Source organism: Vidua macroura, chromosome 5 (genome assembly GCF_024509145.1).
Source record: "Vidua macroura isolate BioBank_ID:100142 chromosome 5, ASM2450914v1, whole genome shotgun sequence".
Lineage (NCBI taxonomy): Eukaryota > Metazoa > Chordata > Aves > Passeriformes > Viduidae > Vidua > Vidua macroura.
The window spans coordinates 21,120,781-21,136,422 of NC_071575.1; the positions used below are offsets into that span (position 1 = coordinate 21,120,781).

Sequence of the window (15,642 nt, forward strand, 5' to 3'; positions counted from 1 at the left end):
TAAGCTTACTGCATATATATAGCAATGCTGTCTCAAAATGAGGAATACTGGGATAAAATATGAATGCACCATTATGAGCCAGCAGCTTGTATAGCTGCAACACTCAAGAGCTGAAGTGGAATCTGTTTTCAATCCTGCAACTAAGTGTGCCCTTTCTGCAGTGTTGTTCAGTATTTTACTCTATCTTCTCTGGGTTTTATCTGGTTTTGAGTCTTACTGTTACTGTCACTTTCTGTGGTAGGTTTTCTTTGACGTCTCTGTCTGTTGCAGAGATGCAGAAGGTTCAGAGAGCCTATTTCTATCAACACTTTCCTATTCTTCATCTAGAACCAGGTGACTGAGAAACTCAGCTGTCGTGTCATGTGTGTGATGCATCTTAGAGCCATGCAAGAAATGCTTCCGTTAACTTCTCTTTGTCCCTTTGTCATACCTGCCTGTCTTTCTTGTTCATTTCCTCTGCTTTGTGCTAGTAGCTCCTCATGGACTTTGAAACAAAAGTAAAACTCACCTTGAAAGTGGATACAAAAATACGGACACATTCAGGTGCTAAAAGTTACTCCTACACAACTTGGGTAGGAACAAATCCCTACCAACTGTTTGAATGTAGAGCTAGCACAGCTGTATTTCTTGCAAGATGTGGAAGGAAGATTTCTGAGACTGCATAGCAACTGACTTCTAGTTTAGCATTGGTTTTAGTACTGGGATTTCAGTTCAGCAGCTGACAATTTAAAAGAAAGTTTGGCAAAGGAACTTGTCATGGATGAAAAATGGCCATCAGCAAGTTGTGCCTAACAAGGCCTTTGCTGTGTGAGACTACTTTTGGGCTTGAAATGTCAACTGACCACAGCTTACCAGTTTTCATTTATTGTTCTTAGATGGATCTTCTGTTGCAAGGGACTGTCCTTTTCACTATCTTGAAGTAGATTTCAGGGCTTAAGATTAAGTCTGGGATGCACTTCTGTGGATTTCCCTGTGATGTCATTTAGTAACACAACCACCTTTTCTCGCTGATAAGACAACCTTGACCCTATTCCAACAGCTGCTCTAGAAGTGAACAGTTTTTAGCTAATATTAGCTGTAAATGAGAATATTCTTTCTAGTTTATTCTTTTGTAGGGATGTCTCTTAGCAGCTGCATTTTTTTAAATTAGAAGTCAGTTGAGGACAAGCTGGTTTGTTTTCTGAGGTGAAGATTAGAACCTGAGTGTAGGCATCAGCCAACTACTAAAGGTGGGGAAAAGTAGCTTGAAGCCCTTAATAAAAGTGTATTGGAGGTGTGGAAATTTATAGTGATACAGTTGCTTTTTGCTGGATGGGTGAATATTTATCTCTATGTAGAAAAGCAATGGGAAAAAGTAAAACTTCAGTTTCTTCTTGCCCCTGCTGCTATCAGATCTAGCTGACTTCTGCTGAGGGAAAAAAAATCTGTGGTGTCCATCCATCAAGGTGATAGTTTCATCAATGCTCGGATGTCACTGTGGCATAGTGGAGAAATTTGGGGAAGGGAGTTCTGACTTTCTTCTAGTGCTGTTGTTCATGTCTGTGTCATGGAATACTTGTACTCCAAAAACAACTCAAGCAGTGGTATCCTGAGGTTAGGGTTTTGTCATGCCTTTTACTGTGCTTGTTCAGTTTACAAGTAGATACAACTTTTATGATCATCAGTTTTGACAGTCCTGCCTGTAATGCAAGAGTGAAGCTGGCCTTTTTCTCTATCTCTGGCCCCTTCTGGATCAGAGTTAACTAAAGTTCACTCTGCTGGGCTAGCAGCTAGAACTCTTGTTGTTATTCATTCTAAGCTAAGCAAGTAGAAGAGTCTGAAACTCACTTCTAGATTGCTCTTCCAGTGCTGCCATCCAGGGCATCAGTAGAATATGTTTGGGATCAAGTTTGACTCCATCACTCAAACTTCCTGTAGTGAGCTGATGCTTTATTTTCCTTCCTGCTCCTATCCCTGCACAAATTTTGTACAGGAGTCGACATCTGTGTAGAGATGAAGCAAAAAGGATCCTGCAGCTCCTCTCATTTATCCTGTTCTACCCAGGTGTTCTTTGTATGTCCCAATGCTTCCTTTGTTTGTGGGAAAATTTTAATGCTCTTTCCTGTGCTCTCTCTAGTGGACCGTATTGTTGGGCTGGATCAGGTAGCTGGTATGTCAGATACAGCATTGCCAGGAGCCTTTAAAACCAGGAAGGGAATGTTCCGGACCGTGGGACAGCTTTACAAAGAGCAGCTGGCTAAGCTGATGGCTACCTTGAGGAATACCAACCCCAACTTCGTCCGTTGCATTATCCCCAACCATGAGAAAAAGGTAAAAACAGCTATAACAGCACAGCCCATGCATTCTTATGTAGGCTTCCTGGGGCATGTGGCTGGCTTGATGGCTTTTGTCAGGGTTTGCAAGAGATCTGGAAGAGGCCCTGTTTTCTCAGGGTATTTTTTAAGGTCATCCTAAATAACTGTATGCTTACTAAAATTTTGGAGACTGATCTTTGCAGTTCTTAAGGTGTCATAAAAGCTTTCTGTTGCTTCTAACTGGAAAAGAGAACTGGCTGCTTTACAAGAAAGAGAGGGGGAGAGGCAAAGGGGTAAGCCCTTTTTGTAAAAGCTTTGTGGTATTCATAAAATATACATTTTCCTCACTAGGCTGGAAAACTGGATCCCCACTTGGTCCTGGACCAGCTTCGCTGTAATGGAGTGCTGGAGGGAATCCGTATTTGTCGTCAAGGTTTCCCCAACAGAGTTGTATTCCAGGAATTCAGACAAAGGTGAGCCCTAGAAAAGAATCTGAAGCAGTCTTTAGCCTGGCAAAGTTAAGACATAAGCACAAAAACGGAAGTCTTTTATTGCAACTAGATTGCCAATTTTTCAAAGACAACACATCTGTACCTTGGTATTCCCTGGCACAAAGCCTCCCAAAAGCATTTTTGATTTCTCCAATAAGGATGTAGTTAAGCTGAGGCATAGAGGACCCTGTCCAAGGCTGCTGCTTCATACTCTGCTGTCCAGAGGTGCAGTGTTTTTTTTAAAAACTGTTGAACTCACAATGGCATAGGAATGCATAATGATTTGTTTTGTTGTTTTCAAATACACTTGTGTGACTAGTCTGATGCTTTCTCATTTTCAGATATGAAATCTTAACTCCAAATGCAATTCCCAAAGGATTTATGGATGGAAAGCAGGCTTGCGTGCTGATGGTAAAACATCCCCGAAACTCTACTTGAATAGAATAAACTTTATGGGTGTGGTTTAAAAGTTGGAGTTGTGCATGCTAAATATAACTTGTACTTGCAGACCGAAATTCCAAAGTCAAATGTTTTGTCTGAGAGCAGGGTGCAGAAAGCTTCCTCTTGGCTTCATGGATGGAGGCTTTTGTCTGGCATGAGATTTAATAGTCCTAGGCAAGAGGACCTTTCTGTTTCCACAGATGCATACTTAGAGATGCCAGCAGTATTCATAGAATCAAAATGCTTAGAAGCATTAATGCTATCTTTAGCACATGCTTCAAGTATGAGCTTCAGTAAACTTTTTGTAATGGCCTGCTGCTGATAAATGCTTTCAGCAAAGGCTCCAATTAGTTTCTGTAGAATTGCCTGCCTCAAAGGGAAAGCTTTGGCTCTAGTTTGATGACTAGGCTTGAATTGAGCTTGGCTGTAAGGGATTCCCACTTTTCTGTCTTACAGGAGTATAGCTGATTCTTCATAGCTAATATAAGAATTGGCAGCAAATCCATATGAAAGGAAGGTTATGCTGGGGTGTCTTTTTTGGACAAAAATAGGACTGAGAAAAAGTAAATGGGAGGGATCAACAGATGTGTTTCTTCTAGAAAAGAGGGCTCTTGGGACTGGATTTAAATTCCTTACAGCATCCTTGTATTCTGAATACTTGATGTGATACTTCTATTAAATGATTCTTTCTGTCATATTTTCTGTCTCTGATTACCTCCATTTGATGCTGCGCTTGGCTGAGCTTCAGCTCCTCTAATTGGGATAGGCCAGGAATTTATTGGGAGTTAGCAACTTTGGTTTGCCTGAGTGGCGCATTGTAGAAAAGGGCTGTCTTAGAGCCACGAGCCACAAATATGTTTTGTGGTGTTTCACATGAAACAGTCTTTGCAGGACATGAATTCTTCTCTGTCTCTTTTTAGATCAAAGCATTGGAGCTGGATTCCAACCTTTACAGAATTGGACAGAGTAAAGTGTTTTTCAGAGCTGGAGTCCTTGCTCATCTTGAAGAAGAGAGAGATCTGAAGATCACAGATGTCATTATTGGATTCCAAGCATGTTGCAGAGGCTACCTGGCCAGAAAGTAAGTACAGTGATTTTTGAAGTCATAATCATGTATTTCATCATAAACATGTATTTCTCCCATTCAAGCACAAGTTTCTCTTCAAAAAATGAAATAATTACATCTAGAAATTATTTTTTGTCAGAAAGGTCGTGATTTATTTATTGTATATGACATTTGATGGTCTTTTAGTGTTTTCTCATCTCTGTAATGCCAGACTTCTGGCACCTGCAAGAATCTCTGTGTACTCTATCCCAAAAACTACCTGAGCAGTAAGGTCTGTTCCTCTCTGTAAGAATGCTGTGCAGCAGATCAAGTTTTTGACAGAAGTGCTGTGAAGGTGCAAATGGAAAAGTCTTAGTACAGTACTGATGCAGGAGGTGTAGGGTTTCTCTTAAGCTATCAGGTAGTACTGCAATTGGTACAGTTCTAAGATCAAAAGTAGTACCTGTCAGTTTGGTGGGAAAACACACCTCTGTGTCAGATCTCCTTTCTTGGAAGTGAAGATAGTAAAGCTTTTCAGAGTAGAAGACATGAGGGAAATTTTGTTAAAATAGGAAATTGGATTAAAGAAAAAAGAGCCACTCTTACTTGAGCAGAAAAAAAATAAAAATCAAGAGAAAGTTCACTGGAAACTGCTAGTTTTTCTGGGAGGGAACCTTCTAAAGGAAAAGCACAGAAGTATCTAAGGGCTTGATGGTGTAAATTGTGTGCTGCTCTGGGTTCCTTTGTCTTATCTCTACTTGCTTTGCAGAGCCTTTGCCAAGCGCCAGCAGCAGTTGACAGCTATGAAAGTGCTTCAGAGAAACTGTGCTGCCTATCTGAAACTGCGGAACTGGCAGTGGTGGAGGTTGTTCACCAAGGTAAGAGTTTTCCCTTTGCAATCCCCCTGCAATGAGCAAAGACATCTTCAACTAGATCAGTTTGCTCAGAGCCCTATCCAACCTGATCTTGAATGTTCTCAGGGATAAGGCATCTGTCTACCACCTCTCTGGAAAACCTGTTCTAGTGTTTCACCACTCTCATTGTAAAAAACTTATTCCTTATATCTAGTCTGAGTCTACTCTTTGTTAGCTTAAAACCATTACCCTTTTGCCACAACAAGCCTTCTTAACAAGTTTGGCCCCCTCTATTTTGTGAACCCCTTTTTAGGTACTGACAGGTGCTCTGAGGTTTCCCTGAAGCCTTTTCTTCTCTGGGCTGAACAGCCCCAACTCTCTCAGCCTGTCTTCATAGCAGAGGTGCTCTAGCCCTCTGATCATTTTTGTGACCCTCTGGACCCACTCAAACAAGTCCATATCCTCGTGGGCTGAGGTCCCCAGACCTGGATGCAGCACTCCAGGTGGGGTCTCACCAGAGAAGAGGAGCAGAATCCCCCTCTGGATTCAACCCAGACAGTTCCTCGATCACCAAACACTCCATCCATCAAATCTGTGTCTTTTCAGTTTAGAGAGAAAGGTCTTGTGGGGTGCCATGCCAAAAGCCTTCCAGAAATCCACCTATATGACATTGACTTATCTATGAATTTCCCCATTGTATGGCAACTTTTTTATTCTCTCACTATTACTACTTAATCCTTGAGGGTCTGGAATTTACTGAACCCTTTCCTGCTGCATCCCATCCTAGAGGAGAATAAATGGACTGGCAGAAAGTGTGCTATTGGCAGAGTAGGGGATATCTAGTCCTGTATGATTCCCGCAGTGTTCACAACAAAACAGCTGGTCGGTCCTTCAAATAAGAAACTTACCTGAAATGTTATTTTATTCAATGCTTATCTCAAGTACACGAGCATTTCTTCATGTTTTTGTTATTCCTTATACACATCTCATTCCCTTGGTTTCCCTTTCAGGTGAAACCCCTTCTGCAAGTGAGTAGACAGGAGGAGGAGATGATGGCCAAGGAAGAAGAACTCATAAAGGTCAAGGAGAAGCAGCTGGCTGCAGAAAATAGACTGAGTGAGATGGAGACCTTCCAGGCCCAGGTGAGTTTTGCAAATCTGATGTGTAAGAATTTTTCTCTCTCCACCTATCCAACTGCTTGAGAGCACCTCCTTTGCTTTCTTGGTCTGATGGACAAACTGCAGGATTCCAAATTGCTGCAACATGATTTGGCTGCCTCTTGTTCACTTTTCTTTGCCCTTCTTGCAGTTCATTTCCTGCAGGAGGTCTTTTTGTACAGTGACTACTATTGCCCTTCTGTAGCCATTATAGGAAAAAAAGTCTCCTTTGGCTGAGTGTTACAGCAAGCTGGTTGAATTAAGTCTTGTCATTAATGGAATCCATTTTGTTTGGAGCACAGAAGGTGGGAGCAGGGTTGTTTTTCTTCATAGGGCTGATAATTATTTGTTACTTTTGTAATCGGAAATAGACAATATCTGTATTTCAAATGGATATGGTCTTGAGAAATTTGTGAGTAATGTGTGGCTGCAGCTCCTGATTTGTGAAAGAAAACACAACTAAAACTGTGTTTTGATATTTAGCTTTTGGTTAACAACAGGGGACTGCTGCAATGTTTAAAAATGTAACTGTGGAACAAAGGAGCACAGAACTTCACTTAACACACATTGCTAAGTGATTTGGTAAATTGGAGCTTGTCTTATTTCTGGCTTTGCATCCAATGTAGCTAATGGCAGAGAAGATGCAGCTGCAGGAACAGTTGCAAGCAGAAACCGAACTGTGCGCTGAAGCTGAGGAGATAAGAGCTCGCCTGACAGCCAAGAAACAAGAGCTGGAAGAGATATGTCATGACCTGGAAGCAAGGGTGGAGGAAGAGGAAGAACGGTGTCAACATCTGCAGGCTGAAAAGAAGAAAATGCAGCAGAACATCCAGGTAATGCCTTAGGGATGCTCTCTCTTGTCAGTAAACAAGATAGTAAGGGTTAGAGTGGTTCTTTTGCTTCTGCTTGGAGGGAAATGAAAGAGAGAAGGGCAGGGGGAAAGAGGCATAGGAAAATCCATCTGTGGAAACAGCAATAGAACGCAGCAGTTCTGGTGCTGAGCCTGAGGCATTCAGTCAGTCATCTGAAATGAGCTGTTCCATTCTTGAAGGTGATGGCCACTTCTCAAACAATTAGACAAGTCTTTGCTTTGTTTTAGGAATGGGAGTATTCCTTGCAAAATAACATTGTTTATTCTGCTAGAAAATTTGTTGATTAGCATGCAGTATGTTGCATTAAGTAATGGCAGAAATGTCAGTCTATGACCTACTGACAATACCTTGAAGGAAGGTGAAGAAACCTTCCATTCTAGTATTGCTACTGTGATGTTCTATGGATTGTTGAGCAGCACTGACAAATACCTTGCTTTTCTTTGGGTGTTGTGAAGGAACTAGAGGAGCAGCTTGAGGAAGAAGAAAGTGCAAGGCAGAAGCTGCAGCTAGAAAAAGTGACCACAGAGGCTAAATTGAAGAAATTGGAAGAAGATGTGCTGGTTCTGGAAGATCAGAATCTCAAATTGGCTAAGGTAAGACTCCCACATCATCTTCCACAAGCTAAAGATGCACTGGTGTTTCTTTTGGAGAAAACCACTACAGGCTGACCTTTTCCCTATTACAGGGAAACTTACTAATTAATTCAGTCTTGTCTTTGAGAATTCTGACCTGAATTTTTGAAAGTAACTGCCTGCCTATATTCTCAACAGTCAGTATTGTATGATACTTAAATAACTTTCACTAAATAATGATCGATGAGCAAACATTTTCTGATGCATTGTTATGCCAATCAGTATCAAGTTATTTTATAAACAGACTTATCTTTCATTTAAATTCAACTTCAAATTTCTTTGAATTATGTTTGTAATCCTGAAAAGATTTCTGTCTTTGAGATTCCTTGTAGCAGGAGTAGGCACTTGTGACATTGACATTTCTAAGCAATCAGATCTGGAAAAATACCCTGTAATTCCAGCAATTCTTTTGACTCTGCCTTCTCAATTCTGCAGGAAAAGAAACTCTTGGAAGACAGAATGTCTGAATTTACAACAAACTTGACAGAGGAAGAGGAAAAATCTAAGAGTTTAGCCAAACTGAAGAATAAGCATGAGGCCATGATCACAGACCTTGAAGGTGGTTTTGGTTTTTGTTGTTGTGGGGTTTTTTTGGGTTTTTTTTAAGATAAATCCTGTAAAGCCCTTGCCTAACTAGTTTTAGGTGGTTTCTTGTTAATATTTGTTGAACTTTAGTTTCATTTCTGAAAGAGTTTTAGTCCTCCCAAGTTTCTGAAGGGTTAAAAATGAGTCTATAGTGTGTACGCTATTGATCAGTTTGATAGATCCGTGCTCTTGTCTGGCTGAAGGTTATGTGCCTTGTCAGCTGAGCCCTTGATCTACATAAAAAATCCTCTCCAAAGCAGCTAGGCCAATGGAGAAGAGAGGCTGGTTCTCTTTCTTCTGCTGTGGAAGTGTCTCCACTTTTCTACTTCCAGCAGCATCAATCTGTCAGGGTTAGTGCTGTTTCTGATAGCCTGTTTGCACAAGTTCTTCGGAGTTTTAGAAGGAAATTCTTCTGGAGATTGCCTATTTAGTTTCAGTAAAGGGAGAGCAGAGCTTGTGTTCAGCATCACTAAATGTGTGCTTATGCCTGCGTGGTGTGAGACTGGCATTGTGTTTGCATTGTTACAGTGAAAGTGGGAAAAGGAGGTTTGCCTGTAAGGTGAGGGGAGATATATTTTGAGGGCAAAATAGACTAGATGCCTGTATAGGTCCTGACAAAGTAACGCAGTCCAGCTACAGTTTGGGCAGTTGTCTTATCAGGAAAGAAAGTATTGCTTAAATAGATCTATTTTTCTGTGCTTGTACAACGTTCTGAGTGTGTGTCATCTGTGTAACTTAACGTGTCCCCATCCCCATTAGAACGCCTGCGACGCGAGGAAAAGCAGAGGCAAGAGTTGGAAAAGACTCGTCGGAAGCTTGAAGGAGACTCCACTGATCTGCATGACCAGATTGCTGAGCTGCAGGCTCAGATTGCAGAACTCAAAATGCAGCTGGCCAAGAAGGAAGAGGAGCTGCAGGCAGCCTTAGCTAGGTGAGAACCTGACCTGCGGGGTTCAAGGGCCACCTGGTTGGGAAGTATTTCTTGTCTTGTGTCACTTGGAACAGGGTGAATAGGGAAAAATGCAACCTGTGGATGTTGTATTTTTAGCCCGTGGACTATTTAAGATCCATGTCCTTGGCATTAGATTTCTTTAGCTGCTGCTCACTGCCACATTCTCTGTCCAGAACTAGACTATGGATGCAATAGGCACTGCATGCATTTGACTGGAGTAGTAATCCTTAAGCTGTGATTAAAAAGTAGTGGCAGCACACTGGTGTCCGTCTGGTAGTTGCTGTATTCATCTACTCAGTAAAGTGTCCAATTTCCATTGTAAAATGGTGCTTTCTCTTCTGCTTTCTTCTGTTGTCAGTCCCTCTCTGTCCCCTTCTTTAAGGTGAGTAATTGTGCTATCTCAAGTATTGGGAGATAGAGCTTAGAATTTGTAGATCATATATGGATCAAAGTCTGAATATAACATTGTAGAGCTGACCAATACCAGCTTTTCTTGATTATTTTTGGTAGGACAGGTTGTCTTAATTTGTGTATGGTTTAAATCTGCTCTGACCAGAACCTTATTTTGAACACAGAGTGGAAGAAGAGGCAGCTCAGAAGAACATGGCCCTGAAGAAGATTAGGGAACTTGAATCTCAGATCACTGAGCTGCAGGAAGACCTGGAGTCAGAGAGAGCATTCAGGAATAAAGCTGAAAAACAGAAGCGGGATCTGGGAGAAGAGCTGGAAGCATTGAAAACAGAGCTAGAAGACACACTAGATTCTACAGCTGCTCAGCAGGAGCTGAGGTAACTCCAATGAGTGGTTATCTTTATTTAAGTTTAGTTTTGGCTGTTTTTAATAATTTTGCTATATTCAGTCTCTTACCATAGCAAGTCTTTGCCTTTATCACTGGTTAGCGGCCTCAGTGACTACAGAGGGAGGTGGTGTGCAAGCCCTAGTCAAGACTGCATTCTCACTTGATGTCAGAAAGTTGATTTGCTCCCTAGCCAAAGTATTACTGGTACCCCTGAAAGAAACATTGGTACTTTCAGGCTGTTGCTGCTTCTTGGGCAGAAATAATGCTGCCAGCTTGCACTTAAGAAGGATGCAGCGCTAAGTGCTACCTTTGAAAAGTATATTTATAGCCTAAACAGACCTTGGCATTTTCATGCATTAGAGATGCTATTGGTGGATATACGTCTCTGTTTGATTCCCTCCTTGGCATCTAAATGGAATTTGTGAATTTTTCAGGTCAAAGAGAGAACAAGAAGTAACAGTTTTGAAGAAGACTCTTGAAGATGAGGCAAAGACTCATGAAGCTCAAATCCAAGAGATGAGGCAGAAACATTCACAAGCTATTGAAGAGCTGGCAGAGCAGTTAGAGCAAACCAAACGGGTACGTGGAACAGAAAACACAGGGCCAAAGCAGTCAACCTGAAATGACAGTGCAGAAGGGCACAAAGTGTTCAGGATACTCATACATGTGTTGTTCTTCCCTTGGTAGATGGTTTTTCTCCATGAAGCATATATAAAGCTGTTTTAAATAGTGGCATGTTATACAGTACAGCCAAGACATTCTTCTCACTGCTAGCACTTGTTAGCTTGTACAACATTTAATTTGGAAAGCTGATGGTGCAGGACTTTGTTCTGTATTGTTGTCTTGTTAGATTGTCTTGTTGATTGTTAGATTGTCTCCTGATAATCAGTGACAGGCTGTTCATCTTTTTTTTTTTTTTTTCTGAGTAAGCAGTCTGCAACTTAACCGCTAAACACAGAGCATTAGCTTGCTTGTTGGAAAAACATGTACTCACTGAATCCTGCCATATGTAAAGTCTGAGTGGTTTTGTTGCCTTTTCTTTTCCTCTTCAGGTGAAAGCAAATCTTGAAAAAGCAAAACAAGCTCTGGAAAGTGAGAAGGTTGAACTGTCCAATGAGGTGAAGGCTCTTCTGCAGGGCAAAGGCGATGCTGAGCACAAGCGGAAAAAAGTGGATGCTCAGCTCCAGGAGCTGCAGGTGAAATTTACAGAAGGTGAAAGAGTGAAGACTGAACTGGCTGAGAGGGTTAACAAACTGCAGGTGAGTGGCATGGGTTTTGCTTAGCTTCAGCCCAGGGCTCAAGAGAAGAGGTGGTGTCTCCCCATGGCTAGTTCAAAAATTCTTCACCTCCTGAGGATAATGTTCCTAAAACCAGCAAATCCATCATTTGCTTCCCAAGGGCTATGCAAACTCCTTAACTCATTGCCAGACCAGGATATTTGGATTGATGTTACTTATTTCAAGCAGCCCTGAGAAGGTGAAATAACCAGTTGCTGTTATTAAAAAAACCTGAGTTTTGTAAGGCTCATGCATCAGTGTCTGTGTCCCCTGAAAGCAGTGGTTTGCACAGCTCTGTGAGCACTCAGCTGCTGGAGCCCCTGGAGTGGCACACACATACTGGTGGTTGTGTAACTCACGTGGGAGATGGTGTCTGGCAGTTTTGTCACATGGTTGATGGCTCAAAGATGATGTGGGAATTTATGGGTTTCTCCTCCTTTCTTCAAAGGAGCAGCAAATCCCTTAGAGTGACATGAAACATTGTCTTTGGCCTTCTCCTTTATGGAGGGTCGTCATTAAAAGTCAAACACTGTCCATATGCACAACCTTTTGAAGCATGAAAGTCTCAAAGTAAGTTTGAGACTCTAGATACAATCCTGAAGCAGATAGTATAAAATAGAAAAGAGTGAGTTTGATAAAAAATTTTACAATTGCTTACCAGGCTAAAATCTCATACAGGCCGTAACCCAAACTGATTGCAACCCGATCAGAAGGCTGTTGCAATAGAGGTGATCTGAAATAAAAATCTTTTCAGCTTCTCATATTTAATTGCTGGGACTGTAGAAATGATGTGTTCTTTTCTAGAAAGTTTATACACCTGCCCTCCTGTTGAGAGGTGCCTCCATTTTCAGTTTTAGGTCTCATAGCTGCTCACCTCTTCCTGTCTTTGTTTTTCCTGAAGCATTCAGTAACTGATACTCTGATCTCTCCTTCAGGTCGAGTTGGACAATGTCACAGGTCTTCTGAATCAGTCTGACAGTAAATCAATCAAATTAGCAAAGGATTTCTCTGCTCTAGAATCACAGCTTCAGGATACACAGGTGAGAGCTTTGGAAACCAAGGCAACTGTGTGTCTGTTACACATTGGTAAAGGGAGAAATCACTCTGGATGCCATTAAGTACTGATTATACAACAATTCAAAGAAACAAGCTGGTTATCTTCCTTCTGCTTCCCCAGCCTGTGGAACATATGTGACTTTCCCTGTCTTGGGCTTAGAAGTCCTGCTCTATCACCTTTCCACCAGAGAGCACTTTAGTGCTTCAACTGACTGCAATGCTTTTTGAAGTTCTTATTTTGAGATCTTCATAGTCAAGTGTTTGACAGGGTGTCTGTATGTGTGTGTGCACATGTGTGTGATTTCCAGTAAATTTTTCAAATTAAGCAGAAAGTTTTATTTCCCAGTGGATGTTGAAGTGATAGATTCAAATAATTTTGTGTTTTTTCAGGAATTAAATCATCCTTAGTCTTACACTTTGGGAAAAACATACATTTACAGTTAGCAGAATATGACTCTTAAGGTCAAGCATGGAGTGCTAAGAAGGTTGGAAGGCAAAGGAAGAGCACATCAGTAATAAGTAGCCTTGAACAGTCATTGATGTTTTGTCTACTTTACTACTCTTTAAAAAACAGACTCAAAGACAGGGCACAATACAAAAATTCTGCACTAGGTTTGAAGATTAACCAATCTTTACAGATCCTTCAGCTCAAGCACTGGCAGCATAAGTCAGTCAATGCTGTTGTGCCCTAAGCTGGTAAATGACCAGTGCTGTACAGTTTTGCTGAGACCAACATTGTTTTTAACCATGCAAGAGCACTTGGGCCTGTTGTGTGTTCCTTTGGTACTGGAATATGAGAGAGACACGTAGCAGAGTACAGTCATGCTGTTGTTGGGAAAGGTCTGAATACTTTCTATACTACTTGGAGGACTTGAGAAAGGACTGTGGAAAAGCTTGTGTGGTAAGGCCTTGAGAAAGCCTTGTATGGCAAGGAGTGTACTTTAATGATTAGAGTGTAGGAGAGAATAGGACCCTTCTGAATATTTTGTTTCTATACTGACTCACTGAAAGGCAGTTATTTAAATTCTGTCTTCAGTTGTCTTATCTGTGAAATTAGTTGCATGCTTAAACTCAACTTCAGAAGCACTCCTGGAGAGAGTGGATGAGGATTGTGAGCCTTTAAATCCAACGAGTGGTGCTGAATTCCACTGGGGTGTTTGTTTTACAGGAGCTGCTGCAGGAGGAGACTCGCCTCAAACTGAGCCTCAGCACTAAACTGAAGCAAATGGAGGATGAGAAGAATGCTTTCAAGGAGCAACTGGAAGAAGAGGAGGAGGCAAAGAAAAACCTGGAGAAACAGATCTCTATTCTTCAGCAACAGGTACAGTGTCTGCATCCCATAAACCAGTGACTTTAGAGAGGAAGGATAAGTACAGGTCTGTCTTGAGACAAGTAAGATTCAAATGCAGAATTGACTTCTAGTAACACAACCTTTCCTGGGCAAGGGTGATTTTGCTGATTTGGGTGAGAGAAGAAATGAAGAAGTCTCTGATGGTAATCATATGAACTGCTTGTAGATTTCTATCCAGGAATTCCTTTGGGAATTCAGTCACACAGTATTATCTGAGCAGGGAGCAGTACCTTCAGAAATGAACAGACTCTCTTACTTGAAAGTCCTAAACTTCTGGTGCCGGTAAACTGCACAGAACATTTTCTGTGGCTTCATGTGCGATCCTGGTCCTTTAGGCAATAGATGCAAAGAAGAAGATGGATGATGGTCTCGGCTGCCTTGAGTCAGCAGAGGAAGCCAGGAAGAAGCTGCAGAAGGACTTGGAGGGCTTGAGCCAGCGATATGAAGAGAAGACAGCTGCATATGACAAGCTGGAAAAAACAAAGACCCGCCTGCAGCAAGAGCTGGATGACCTTGCTGTGGACTTGGACCATCAGCGGCAGATCGTGTCCAACCTAGAGAAGAAGCAGAAGAAGTTTGATCAGGTATGATTTCAGTCATAAGCATTTAGTAGGTACATCTTATTGATAGGTCTGCTTTAAGAATACCTAAGCAATACTGCTTGGAGAATGCATATTTATTTCTGAACTAAAGCAGAGTATGTAGAGTGGAGAAAAAAGCTTTAATAGAAGTGAATTAATTTTGTTCTATGAATAGGAAGTTAAGCAATGTTCCTTTTCTCAAAGGGATAACATTTATATCAAAACCAAGATGGAGTTTGAAGTGTCATTTGCAAATCATCTCAGAGAAGGTTGAAAGTAATAGGTTGGAGGCCTAGGAAATCAGGGGTTTCTTTACGCGGGGTCAGCACAGCTGTTAGAGATGGGATGGCGCGCTTCATTCTCTGAAGCTGCATTTTCTTGATTCCTTCTATCCATGGAAGAGCACTATTAAGAAGGCCCTGATGTAAAGATGCATGTTTACCTTGTTAGCAAATGATCAGTAATTTCTCAGAATACTGATGCTGTGCTCTTGTAGTTGTTGGCAGAGGAGAAGACCATCTCTGCCAAGTATGCTGAGGAACGGGACCGCGCTGAGGCAGAGGCCCGGGAGAAGGAGACTAAGGCCCTGTCCCTGGCCAGAGCCCTGGAAGAAGCCATAGAGGAGAAGGCTGAGCTGGAACGAATCAATAAGCAGTTCCGTGCAGAGATGGAAGATCTCATGAGCTCAAAGGATGATGTTGGGAAAAGTGTAAGTATTCAGTTAAATTGTCTGGGCAGGAAATGTCACACAGTTGATACTGTTACTTCTGTAGTGCAAAAAGCTGATGCCAGTGGTAACACAGAGGAACATTGTAGAGAGTACTGGATACATTGTGAGTTTGTGAATGTTATATTTGTATCACATCAGTAAGTGGTAAAGGTGGGTTGGAAATGACCCAAATGAGGCAGTGGCAAAGATGAAAATTACCTTGTATCCTTGTGGCAGAGGTGAGGGTATGGTGCGAACCTGATATGTAAAATACAGCAATTAATCAGGCAGTGGAAGACATAACCTCCAATATTTAAAAAAAAAAAAAAAGTTACATGAATGAAGGAAAAGAATCAATTCAGAAGCTAAAAACTATTTTCTTAGATTCTGCCAGAACCAGAGGTGTCCAGCTCTGATAAGTCTTCACTAAGTCAGGACTGGGCTGACAAATGCTTTTCTCTTTTTCCCCACCACCACCTACACACACACAACCAGAACTAACAGTAATTGTGGTTCAGACTGGCAGCATGCATCTGCCCTAATACA

The 15,642-nt window shown here is 41.6% G+C and overlaps 1 protein-coding gene across 2 annotated transcripts in view; it reads left to right on the forward strand.

Moving 5' to 3' along the window:
- Positions 1-15,642, forward strand: part of MYH9 (myosin heavy chain 9) — a 74,532-nt gene that overhangs the window by 52,438 nt on the left and 6,452 nt on the right. For both annotated transcript variants that reach the window (XM_053977107.1, XM_053977106.1), the window contains exons 16-32: positions 2,117-2,310; positions 2,646-2,767; positions 3,127-3,196; positions 4,147-4,307; positions 5,041-5,149; positions 6,136-6,267; positions 6,909-7,115; positions 7,610-7,747; positions 8,222-8,345; positions 9,131-9,302; positions 9,899-10,111; positions 10,557-10,701; positions 11,175-11,381; positions 12,335-12,439; positions 13,624-13,776; positions 14,142-14,390; positions 14,884-15,096. In XM_053977107.1, coding sequence (XP_053833082.1) covers positions 2,117-2,310; positions 2,646-2,767; positions 3,127-3,196; positions 4,147-4,307; positions 5,041-5,149; positions 6,136-6,267; positions 6,909-7,115; positions 7,610-7,747; positions 8,222-8,345; positions 9,131-9,302; positions 9,899-10,111; positions 10,557-10,701; positions 11,175-11,381; positions 12,335-12,439; positions 13,624-13,776; positions 14,142-14,390; positions 14,884-15,096 — 2,714 coding nt within the window. The remainder of the gene's footprint in view (positions 1-2,116; positions 2,311-2,645; positions 2,768-3,126; positions 3,197-4,146; positions 4,308-5,040; positions 5,150-6,135; positions 6,268-6,908; positions 7,116-7,609; positions 7,748-8,221; positions 8,346-9,130; positions 9,303-9,898; positions 10,112-10,556; positions 10,702-11,174; positions 11,382-12,334; positions 12,440-13,623; positions 13,777-14,141; positions 14,391-14,883; positions 15,097-15,642) is intronic.